This window comes from Dunckerocampus dactyliophorus, chromosome 4 (genome assembly GCF_027744805.1).
Source record: "Dunckerocampus dactyliophorus isolate RoL2022-P2 chromosome 4, RoL_Ddac_1.1, whole genome shotgun sequence".
Taxonomy (NCBI): domain Eukaryota; kingdom Metazoa; phylum Chordata; class Actinopteri; order Syngnathiformes; family Syngnathidae; genus Dunckerocampus; species Dunckerocampus dactyliophorus.
In genome coordinates, this window is record NC_072822.1 from 17,236,412 (window position 1) to 17,248,646 (window position 12,235).

The window sequence follows — 12,235 nt, forward strand, 5'->3', positions numbered from 1 at the left end:
GCGCGCCAAAGAGTAAATTGGTCGTAAACAGGTGCATGTGTAAACTGTACGGTGCTGTGTGCCAGTGCGCAAAGAAAATTTGGAGATATTCAAAACTTATGCCACGTATAATTTCCATGAATGCACCACAAACGCACCTCAACCTATGCTTAAACAACGTATCAAAGCTTGTCTCTGCATGTTTCATTCACATGAATGGGTTAATTTTCCCAGCACCTCTTGGAGCAAGTCGAGGGGAATTCTCAAGTAATTTCTGTAGCCTCTAGGATCTTCCTTGTGAATTTCTGTTAATAAGTAATCATAATGCCCAAAACGATGTCTTCTAGTCAGCAATTCCCTCTCCCACACTGTTCGTGGCTTCTTTTTTGTAGTTTATGCCTCCTTCCTGGTCTTTCCACATTCTCTTTCTGCAGCTGTGAGATAATATAGGCATACAATGAAAGCTTGTTGTTTGGAGTTCAACATCTTGAAGTGAAGCTTGTGCCAAGTGCCTAAACAGTGCACAAACAGTGTGTAAACTGGTCTTTAACCCTTTCAGGACTCGCCTTGCCATATTGAATTGCAGAACAATATATGCAGAGGCAAAATGCGTGCAAGTGCACCTGTTCAGCAACAGTCCACGTATCTTATGTTCAAGGTGTCAAACACGTCTACACTAAAACTCTAGATGTTTGTCATATTATAAGTATAATATACGATAGTGTTGTCCCAATAACTTTTTCAGTTCCAATACGATACCAATATTGCAGCCTTGAATATCGGCTGATACCTACACTACCGGTCAAAAGTTTTAGAACACCCCAATTTTTCCAGTTGCTCACTGAAATTCAAGTCGGTCAAGTCCAATGAGTAGCTTGAAATGGTACAACTGTAAGTGGTGAAGTACCAGAGGTTAAAAAAAAGGGAAGGTTATCCAGCACTGAAAAATATTGTATATTTCAGATTTATACAAAAAGGCCTGTTTCAGGGACCACAAAATGGGTCAACAATTTAAAACTGTTCTGCAGAAATAGAGGTTGATCAAGCCATGGCAGTTGGTGCTGCTAATCCCTGCAGATGTTCCATGATCTGGAGTACTTACTACCTCCTCTGTCTTCATATAAGCAGTGTTTGGAACACACTCTGGTACTCTACCCTTGTGAGCATCAGTTGAACAATAATGAACTGGAGAAAGTAATTTGTTGCTACAAAAATGGCAACAAATTACCAATTAACAATGGAAGAGAGACAGACCATCTTAACACTTTCAAACATTTTAGAACACTCCAATTTATTTTGTAGGGTGGAATGTTAGAAAGGGCTTGATCTTGGGCAACAGAAGGTATGGAAAATTTCTCCCATTTGTTTCTTTATGCATGTGGGGTATAGTTTTATCCACAATGTAATGCCAATATAATATAGCGAGGTTCGAGGTGCTCAATGAAGAATTTAAAGCCGACATTACTCACCTCGACAAGGCCGGCTCTTTTCTGTTAGAGCAAATGACTTTTGCCGTTCCGTGGGAGTCACATGCACGATAAGGTTTGTCGTATTAAATTTCTCCAGTTCTGTGCCACCATTGCACCATTTTACTGCCACACAGTTGACATCACTCCTGCTTCTTGCCACTTTGTTAGCACATTAGCAAACACTGTTGTTATAATCAAATGGGCCGATATGATATCGATATCCGATCTTCAGGATCAGCTGCTGATCTACTGTATTTTGAAGATCGGATAATATACAAGATCGGGCAGATGTAAAGACCATTTTACAATGCCCATTGACAACGTGCGGAGTGAAAAAAGACGACAGGCACGCTTATTCTTGCACCCAGCTCGTATCACCCGTCAATTGGCATTCTCAACACACACCACACACTTCTGGCCTTCAAAATAAGAGCGCTCTTTGTCACATTTGTCTAATTGTGTAAACAAATAAGGGTGTCATCAAAATATCTTACATTAATCACACAATTGGAATTACATGTGTAACTACATCTTCCTTTATCACAAGCATAGGCATTACAGTTTGTTGAAGATTTTGTAGCAATATGTGCTGAGGCTGACATCCCATTAGAAAAGTTAGCCAAGCTACATCCATTTCTGAATTACTGGACAAAATGTAGCACACACTCTTTGCAGGTAAAATAAGTGGAAAAGTTAAAACTCCGGAATTCTAATACATTAAAACGGAAAGAGAGTGTTAAAGAGTGTTAAAAAATGTCATATTCTAAATCACACCACAAATTTATTATATATATATATATATATATATATATATATATATATATATATGAAGACACAAACTGTTATTGTACCCCAGTTTCATTGTAATATAAGTCCAATAATATAAGACCTTGTCTCACTTGTAACAATTGAAATAGTCTAACGATGCATTATTCCATGGCGTACTATAGAACATTGTTCATGCCTTGTACCCCCCTCAGGCCCGCATGCATTCAGTCATGTGTCCCCTCTTTATCTCTGCTCTGTGGACTGGAAAGGGGGACATTTATATTCCCATGTCTCAGTCTGCCCTACCATCTATTCATAGTTGAAAGTTAAGCTTCAGTGCACGTGTAGCTGCATTCAAAGAAAGCAGGTTCCCACATGTAGATTAATCTGTCTCCTTTTCAGGTTTATTTCACAGGTGGTCTTTGTTCTTGTGTTTGCACACAATGCAAGCCCAGTATGCTCTGCACTACAATGTGGTTCAACCTTGAAACTGGTTTACTTCTTTGTTAATCTTCTAGCTTTGAGGCGACTGAAAATAACTTTTCTATGAATCAGATTGCCTTAAGGGGCTGTTGTGTATCCCGACTTCATTTCCATTTTTTTGTTGGGTGTGTGCTGGCCTACTGTGTGCATGCATTGTTTTCCTCACTCAAATAAAAAAAGCAGACTTTCAGTTAAATTCTGGAGCTGGTACAAAAGCCAACAAGCAGCTTTGAGGGCGACAGGAATACAGTGGAACCTTGGTTAGCGTCATTAATTTGTTCCAGAAGGTCTGACTCTCACCAAAATGCTAACCAAATAAATTTTTCCCATAAGAAATAATGTAAATCCAATGAATCTGTTCCAGAAAGCCAAAAATGTAAAAAAAAAAAAAAAAAACGGTTGACGTGACTGTCCCAAAAGACATGATGTGGTAACGAGATCAACCACCACCACGTTCCTGTTTTGACATGAGTTGTTTCTGTAGTTTAATTCAATAGTGTTTCTCACCTCAATACTGTAACCCAAAATGGAGCCAAAGAAAGTTGCAAGTGCCAGTATTTGGACAAAGACGGTGAGAAACATTATTGAATTCAAGAAGAAACTCATGACAAAACAGGAAAATGGTTTCCGTGTGGCGTCATGTTGCCATATGTTGGCTTTCGGCGCAGTCACGTCTTCAATGAAGGTAAGTAACCTTAAATGTGAATTTATCCCTTTTCAATTAAACTGCTGACAACATTGATGGCTGATGTCACGTCGGTTCCGGTTGCCATTTTTTTTGTTACATACATACAGATGGACTCACCCGGTGTATTAATAACACGACAAGATGTGCATCATATTGTACACTAACTGGAGAATGCACGCAAATCGAAGCACAATTGTGGTGTCAATTTTTGACACTAACTGAGATTCCACTGTATTTGGCTGTATTCCTGATTATTTGAGCTTGTCTGTGTCTTCACCAGGGCGGCACAATGGTAGCTAGGAATATATTTCAGCTCTGTTACAAAGAGTGTCCTCTGTCCTTATAAGGCAAAACTCCCTAGTAGTCTTTACACCAGAGAGTTAAAGCTCTCTGATCTGATCTGCTGCCTGGATGCACTCTTAACTCAGTCCGCTCTGGAAATGATTATTCTAGTGCTCAATTCCAGCCACAATGCGCCGTACCCTTCTCCCTCACTCACACCTGAATGCTAGGATCTCTGTGTCCTTTAATGTGTCATTGTTCACAAATTAGTGAGTGAAAGTGCTGCAACCAACTAATGAGAGCTGCATATGTGCACACACTAGGAGTCAAATGGTCAAGAGTCGACCCAAGGGGTCATTGTGCTCCCAGACAGGACTCGCTGGATGTTTATGGAGCTTTCTGTCACTCAGCAGAGTGAGTGTTGATTTCAGCTACTTGTACCTTTTCCTCCTTGTGGTCAAGTGAACTATAAACTTAAGCAGTGACATTAAATAAAATCTCAAAATAGACACAGTAAGTATTATTCCAGGACCAGCCTCCACATAGATTGTTAATAAAAGAAGAACATGGGAAGAGAAGACTAAACATTCATAAATTAAGCAGATTTAAATTAAACATTAATTCCTCGTGTCACTTCTTTTAAAAGTTTGGGTAGAGTTTGTTGTTTTTACATTTTACAGTGGTTACCTTCTTTTTACACTTTGTGCTTGTGCAATTTGATCCTGTATCTGATGATTTGTAGTTCTTTTATTTCCTGTGGGAACATGGTTTTGAAATCTGAACAAATTGGAGGTCCACTTTGTATGTTCCACTGTGTGTACATTTTTTTTTCCGTCTTATTATACTAACCACACTTTGATTTTATACTGCCCACCCTTTGCCAAAGAGTCCTATAATACAGTGGTCCCCACGGTCCCCACAAATCTCCCGCGGACCGGGGGGGAAGCGAGATGAAAGAAAAATGCTAAAAATATAGTAGTAGTCTATCTGTGCGGCGAGAGAAAGTTAGCACAACCACAATGGACATGCGTCAAGTGAGACGGTTACAGAGAGAATCCAGCCACTTTTCAAAATAAAACATCATGGAAATTTTTTTTTCTTTCTGTGTGGCCGGTACCAAATGACCCACGGCCCGGGGTTTGGGGATCACTGTTATAATAAACTGAAGGTAAAAATCTTTCTTGCTCCAGGCTACACCCCTCCACAGACTTCAGTCAAAATCTGCATGTAGTTTTTGCATAATCCCACAAATAGACAAACAAAGCTCCAGCTGTAGGTTGGTAACATTATCCGCTTTTGGCAGTACTGTAGTACTGTACTGTAGGTACATGACTAATGAAAGGTGTCAAATAGAGGGGTGTCACTCAGACAAATCTCAGCTGGTAAACCACTTGCTCTGTATTTGTACAGTAATTTAGCCCAGTGGCCTGTTCCTTTTTCAGTCTTTTCTGACCTTGTGGCAATAGGTAGTTGTTACAACGTGGATGGCAGACCCACATAATAGTACCTTTTGTGTGTTATGTCTATCTGAGGAACCTTAAGCATCTGCTTTGTCTGACCATCTTTCACCTTTGGCAAAATAAGCTAAAAATGGAATTGCAAATGTTAAATTTCAGTTCATTCTGTGGCTGAGATGAGTTCAAACGGTGAGAGCATGGTCGGTCACCAGCTGGATGGGAATAAACTAAATCACTAATGCTCCCCAAGTGACTGTGATTGCTTGATCTGCTCAGTAAGATCTTTGGATGGGTTACAGCACATCCAAATGAATGCAGGCACTATGGAGCGTATCTTCTTTGTCAGTGCAGTTTGAGGCCTTCCATGTCATACCCTGGCTTTCTGAGCAAACATGTGAGCATATGAAGCAAACACTGTCATTAGTCTACAGTGTAATGATCATCTGCAATGATTCGCCCAGTTTGTCTTTTCTGTCTTCACCCTGTCAGTCAACCACCTTCACCGTCCTGTTTGTTATCATCTTATCTGGTCGGGTGAGTTAGCGGACTCCCACCGAGGACAGCAGGTGTGTCAGCAGTCGACAGGTAGCTCAGACTGTAACAAGAAGAGACCCAACCACTGCTGGAGTTGCTGACAGATTGTAGTTTTTAGTAGCACACTGTACACATCTATGTGTGTGTGTGTGTGTGTGTGTGTGTGTGTGTGTGTGTGTGTGTGACCCACTTATGTCAGTCCTGACTCACACGTCTGCTGGCAAGCAGTGTGGCGTGAAAGGCGGTTCTGTCTGCATGTAACTGCTCTTCTCTGGGTCAAACAGTGGATTTTGAGACGCTGTCATACAGTACTGTGTTTATGTGGTTTGTTTTGGGAAAGAAAAAAAAGTTCAAACCTTCAGGTCCGGTAAATGGCATAAAGGTGTTCATTTTTTCCCTCTCCTCTCCATACCCTGTGTCACACTGCACTCACTCACTGTGTAAAGGCCACTGCAGCTGGACTCTGTGCCTGCACTCATTTCCCCCTGCTTCCTTTCAACGGCTAGTCTTGTTTTTCTTGGCATGTGCTCCAGTGTGAGGTGTTTTATTTGCTTGCATCATGGTCACTCATTAATTTACAGTGCTGGGAGGCTACTGTTTTTCCTTCTTTCTCTCTTTCAAATACGCAGGAGGAAAAGTCGTTGCAGCTTCTGGCTTCATGCCAGTTCAATCTTGTGTCAGCGTTTAAATGCTGCAACCAATCCAAGTGCTAGCAAAACAACAACTGTCTCCTGATTGGCTCATTTTAAACCTCAGGTGCTGTTTTGAATATGTATGTCAACACCCTGATGGGAAACTGGACATATTTCAGCCATAGTTGCTGATGGTGATTAATCCCAGCGCCACTCATTAGCGCCGGTGATGAGACATGAGACACTTTTTTTTTCCTCATCAGAATTTAACAGCTGCCGTAGTCCAAACAGAAGCTGTAGTAATTCTACACTTGATCAAGCTTACTTAAGATTTGTCAGCTCAAAACACAATTGCTACATTAAACTTCACAACATCATATTTGCATACACTTCAGAAATTCACTACTTCCGGACTCCGCATCATGGGAACTGCACTTCTTTTAGCCATAAATTAGCCCCTCATTGTTTAAGCCATAAGGTTCAAAGCGTGTGAAAAAAGTAGCAGCTTATAAATTGTTTTGAGTGTATTTTTAGGATTGCTAAGCATACTTAAATGCTCATAACAATATCCACTTATTGCTTTTCTTTGTTTTTCCTGCTTATTCAGACCACTCATACACACAGAATGATGATGTGATGTACCGATTGTCTGTGATTGTCTTTGTGCGAGTGTGGTGAAAATGAGGACTAGAAACGTGTTTGCGATTTGGAGATACAGATATGATGTTGGACTTGCGCTGCTGTTGATGTGTTCAGGTCACAAAGTTGTAAAAGAGACTCTGCATGACTGTGGGGACTCTACACTGTGCCTCCTTCTGCCGTCATAACAGATAGGTGTGAATTGCCATGATGTGTTAGTTACACTAAAAATGTTTACATAATTAATGAAATAAGTTGTCGCGTTATTTTTGACAGTCCCAGTTATAATTCAGCATACGTTTTATCCCAGTCAGATGTTGCGTTCTTTCCATTTAAACAGGTTAAATTTGAGCTTCCCTTTTTTTGTCCAGTCCCGATCGCTATTAATTAAGTCTGTATATAAATTTGATAACAAACATGATAAACAAGTTTCTGAAATATAAAAAAAACATGCAACCCTCATTTTCGGGGGAATCCTCTGTACACGTTCATACAGACACACGCATACAGTGAGACCTTTTTAACATCGTGCAGTACGGGGATTGGAACATACCTACATGTACAGTACAATGTTTCACATGCAGGCGTTTATGTAAAAGAGTAGAAGCTTGTTTACATTTCATTTTTTTTAATATAGTGCTTGTATTTCATTAATGGCTGTAATTGATTTAGGCAGCAAAGACATCAATCACTCTGCTCTGCAAGAGAGGGTGCTCTCATCTGTTTTTTGTTTTTTTTTTTGTCTTTACAGCTTTTATGAGATTTACATGAAATCTGATATGAGCTGTGTGTAGAACAAATGTGAGTCAGTTCAGTTCTTAACTCAAGAGCTGTGTTGAGCTGATCTGGGTTTTTTGTGGCATAGTCCCTGGTTAGATCTTTATAACGAATAAATAAATCAGTCATTGCCAAACTTGGCAGCGGACCGTACATTCAGTCAGCAGTGACGGCTCCCTCGAGCATTACATTTTTCTTTGGGAGGGAGACACAATGTCCAATGACAGAAACAAGCACATGTGTTGTCATTTCCTGTCTCCCTTCATCATTTCCCTTGTCTTCACCACCATGTCTTTCCTTGTGAGTCAGCAGGAATGTGAGGAATGACCTGTCCCCTTTCCCGCCCAGTTCACTTCTCTGCCCATTTTTAGGCACAGCAAAGCCCAGCTTTCTTTATTCTCCTTGTCATCCTATCGCTGTATCTGTTAACTGTTTCCACTCTTCCACTCCTCTGCACTTAAGCGCTTTCAATTTCCACAAATGACAGCACGAGGGCGATGCATATTTTTGTCAAACCACAGCGAGACCTCAAAAACCACTCGTCATTCCCTGTGAGCCTCCGCCTCCTCTAACACGTGTGGGAGGCGATACATCAACCCCCACTTTGGAGCTGTCAAACTGTGTGGCTTGGCATAACAAGCACATCCAGCTAGTAGAAGCAAGCTGGCATTAAGAGGAATGAAGCCTGGTGTCTCTCCGCTGCACATTTGGACCTGAGCAGTAGGAAACCTTAAGGAGTGTGGCTGAGCGTGATGTGTATCAACCTCTTAGACCACTCAGCTCTGCGTGTGTTGACAGGTTCCTGCCGTTTTCCAAAAGAGAGATCTGTCTCACGTGATGGCAAGAACCTTGGTTATTAGAAATCAGCCTTTTATTGGCTTAAATTACCTTGAAGTAATAAATAGAAGAGATAATATGCCATGCCTGTAGAAGAACTGAACGCTTGAAAAACCAAACATTAGCTTGCCCGGGTGGACCTGTCTTTTCATATTAGAGTAGTTTGCTTACAAGCGCCAGCCTACTTTCACCGATATTTAGTAACAAGAAGGGGACAAAATATTACAAAACACTTTTCAGTGTAATGCACTGCAGTATTCTAACACTGAACTTCAAACTCATTATACACAGGTGATTCCCTTTTTCTTTTTTTTCAATGCAGCTTGTATTAGGTCTCTTTTGTGTTGTTGTACCTGATGTTGTTGCAAATGAAACTATCAGCTACCCACTGACTGGCCCAGCAACCTCTTACATTTGAAGCCATTCACACTGATTTTATACAGGTCTATGATGGCTGGAAAGATAGATATACTTCTTTTACAGTATAGTTACGTACCTATAGCCTGTTTCTAAAACTGACACAATGTAACAAAAGTCACTTTTTATTACCCTATATTTTACCAAACAGAGCTTTTAGCAGCAGACTCATACTTTGTGTTGTTACCGATGCTTGACAGCACGGCGCCCTGCTATGTCTACACCTCCATCATTCAGCTCCCTCTGTCTTTTTGTGGTGCACATGCAGCTGGATGGGACCGTGGATCTGGACGAGAGACGCCTCATCCGTTCAGCCATCCGGGAGTTGAGAAGGAGGGAGATCGAGGACATAGAGGCCGCTCTGGCCACTAAGAGGTTTCGCCCCACACGACTCAAACAGCAGGAGGACAAGGAGAATCAGCACAGGTGAGAACACAAACACACAAACCGAACCTGAATGTCCCAATTACTAACTGCACAAGTCCAGGTGAAATGTAAATGCTGAGAAAAACATAAAATCAGATGCCGCATACCCGGCCGAGCACACCAGTAGGAAAAGTCTGGAAATGTGAAGTCGTTAAATTGTAAATGACAACCACAGTAAACTTTCCATCATGTTTACCCTTTTTACAATAAATTGAATAGGTCATCTTCCTGTCCGCTTACAAGTCAGCATTTAAACCATGAGTCTGATTGAAGAGTGCATGCGGTTAGAATTTTTATCATTGTGTTTTTTTCTTTATTGGCCCCGTTTATAGCTTAGTTGTGGAAAAAAAAAATGTCTTGCTCATTCATAGTTTTCCTACTGAAATCTAAGTAGAAGGTTGATGGTGTTTTTACAATAAACAAGTGTACTCATTTATCATTTTAAGAGGATCAAAGGAGATCTGAAACTAATCACACGTGACTTTTCGTAAAAATCTTTAAGCTTCAGTAAAGACGGCACCCCTCTGCAAACTTAGGATTGAACTGGCTTTTGCTGGTTATAAATCCCTGAAATCACTCCATTCGGGCCAAATTGTATCATTTAAAAACCACAAAATCCACATTTGGCAGGTTTGGCCTTTAAAGAGATTAGAGAAACAGCAGCTGTCAACCAATAAGATTTCAAGATAAACATCTTCAAAAAGCAAAGTCATTTGATGTTAAGTTGCTCTTTTTGGTGAGCAATATTTGATGTCTAAAAGCTAAAAAAAATATATATATATTTTTGGGGCTTGATTTTCAGGCGTTAACAAGTTTCATGGGTTCATTTCTAGCATCTGTTCTGAACCACAGTAGAGATGGCGCCTCCTGGATATGAGGTTCTCACTGAATCCCATTAAGACCAGTGGCTAGGCCTAAGAATTTCCATTCACTGCTGCTCTTAGATGACTTGAGTTACAAAAACAAAGGTGCCTCACTGAGATGCAGCACGTGCACACATTCTACACTTCCACACACTAAATGACCACTGCAGTAGCTTTTAGTGGTGGAACATGAAATAGAATAATACTGTATATGTGCCCTTTTAAATGCTGTCAACTGAACACAAGCAGACATGATGGGCAAACTGAAATAGAGTATGAGTAATGAAAACAAACCAGAAAACTGCATCCGCAAATAAAAATGTTGAGGTGTCTTTTTCAAACTGTACATGCGAGTGATGCCAAATGTATTCTGCTGCAGTATAATTATTTCCAGTTATGGAATATTTTTTGCATAGCTAAGAAAACTTTGTGTCCTGCTGTGTCAGTGAAGCCATATAGTTTGGGTTCTGAAGTTACAGACCAGCGATGATGACAATGTTATAACCACTCTGCTGTTGCTCTCTCAGGTCCAGTGAATCCAGTGAGGCCTTGGATGTCCTGTCAAACAAACTAAAAGCAATCAGAGATGTCGATGAACTCACCAAGATGGTGAGTGTCAGTGGAGGATCGTGATTTAAAGTAGGGATGAGAATCAGAAATTATCGATAATGGCTCCATGGCTGGAATTGGGATTGATTACATATGGAAGCAATTGAGGCAAATTTGAGTGCATCCAGTTGACTGCATCCAGCAGAGGCATCCTCAACTCGTTTGTGAGCCAAAGCAGACATCAGCTACTGGAAAATGACCTATATCTGTGCTATGGCAACTCTTCTATGCAACATTATTCAGCTCAAGTGAAATAAGTGAAATCCTCAAAGTGGCCAACTTAAATTTTTTTACAATTATGTATGTTTTAAGGCTGTAAAACCCCTGACTGTACACTTTATCCACTTTTCTTAGACAGGCATTAACATTTTCTCACATTTCTCTCTTGTTTAAACACTCTTAAGTTCAAACATTTGTTTGAATTTTAATGCTCAACTGACGAGGTTGGACACAAGAAATTGACTCATGCGTATTTCATTCCTCTGACTGTGCGTCTTTGTCCTGGCGCCGCTCCGCTGAAGCGTTTTTGTATCCTTGTTAAAACATTTTGTTGCTGCATCCTTTTCCTCCTCCAATCGAAGATTCATTGCCCTATAGCCTTCCTTCAGCATGTCCACAAGTCCAACTTTTTCTGCGATTGTTAGCATTTCCTCTGACTTTTGGGTGCGGAACGTTTTGTCTACCTCGTGGTTTTTGTCAGGGAGAAAACTCGCAAATATACGGAGTTCTCTGTATAGAGTCTCTGCAAGCTGTTTGCTAGTGATCAGACAACAGGAAACACGGCAGTTCGCACGAAAGAGATTGATTAACAATGGTCTACAGCCAATGAGAACGCAATGGGCAGGTTCTCCCTTAGCCAATAAGGACGCAGAACACAATGTGCGGGTTCTCTGTTAGCCAACCAGGATGCCGAACACAATGTGTGTTCATATGCTGTTTAAAAAAAATAAATTAAGCCGTAAAATTGCACTAAAAAAAACCCGCGGAACAGCGAGTCTGCGACAGGTGAACCGCAATGGAGCGAGGGAACACTGTATTCAGAATGAGAATGCCAAAGTGCGATGCCAAGTACCAGTGCAAAATTTAAATAATCAACACCATGAACTACCATTCATAGCCAAATATGGACATATTCCCAACTTATAAATAATTGTGTGTTTTTTATCTTTTATTTTTGTCTTCAGTGCTGCTAATTATGAAGAGATGCCAAACTGATTTTCATTGTTCCTGTCACATTGACAAAGGTTTATTCTAAAAAAATACTCCACTGCCATTAATTAGTAACCAATCAATATTAATTGAGTAATCAATCATTAATTCTTCCCATAGTCAGTCAAGGAAATTTTGTGAATTGCCCTTCCCTATTTAAATATAT

The 12,235-nt window shown here is 40.5% G+C and overlaps 1 protein-coding gene across 6 annotated transcripts in view; it reads left to right on the forward strand.

The window, feature by feature from the left end:
- The window catches only part of smtnb (smoothelin b), a 53,183-nt gene that overhangs the window by 8,994 nt on the left and 31,954 nt on the right, over nucleotides 1-12,235 (forward strand). For all 6 annotated transcript variants that reach the window (XM_054773946.1, XM_054773950.1, XM_054773948.1 and 3 more), the window contains exons 2-3: nucleotides 9,231-9,388; nucleotides 10,779-10,860. In XM_054773946.1, the coding sequence (XP_054629921.1) occupies nucleotides 9,231-9,388; nucleotides 10,779-10,860 (240 nt within the window). The remainder of the gene's footprint in view (nucleotides 1-9,230; nucleotides 9,389-10,778; nucleotides 10,861-12,235) is intronic.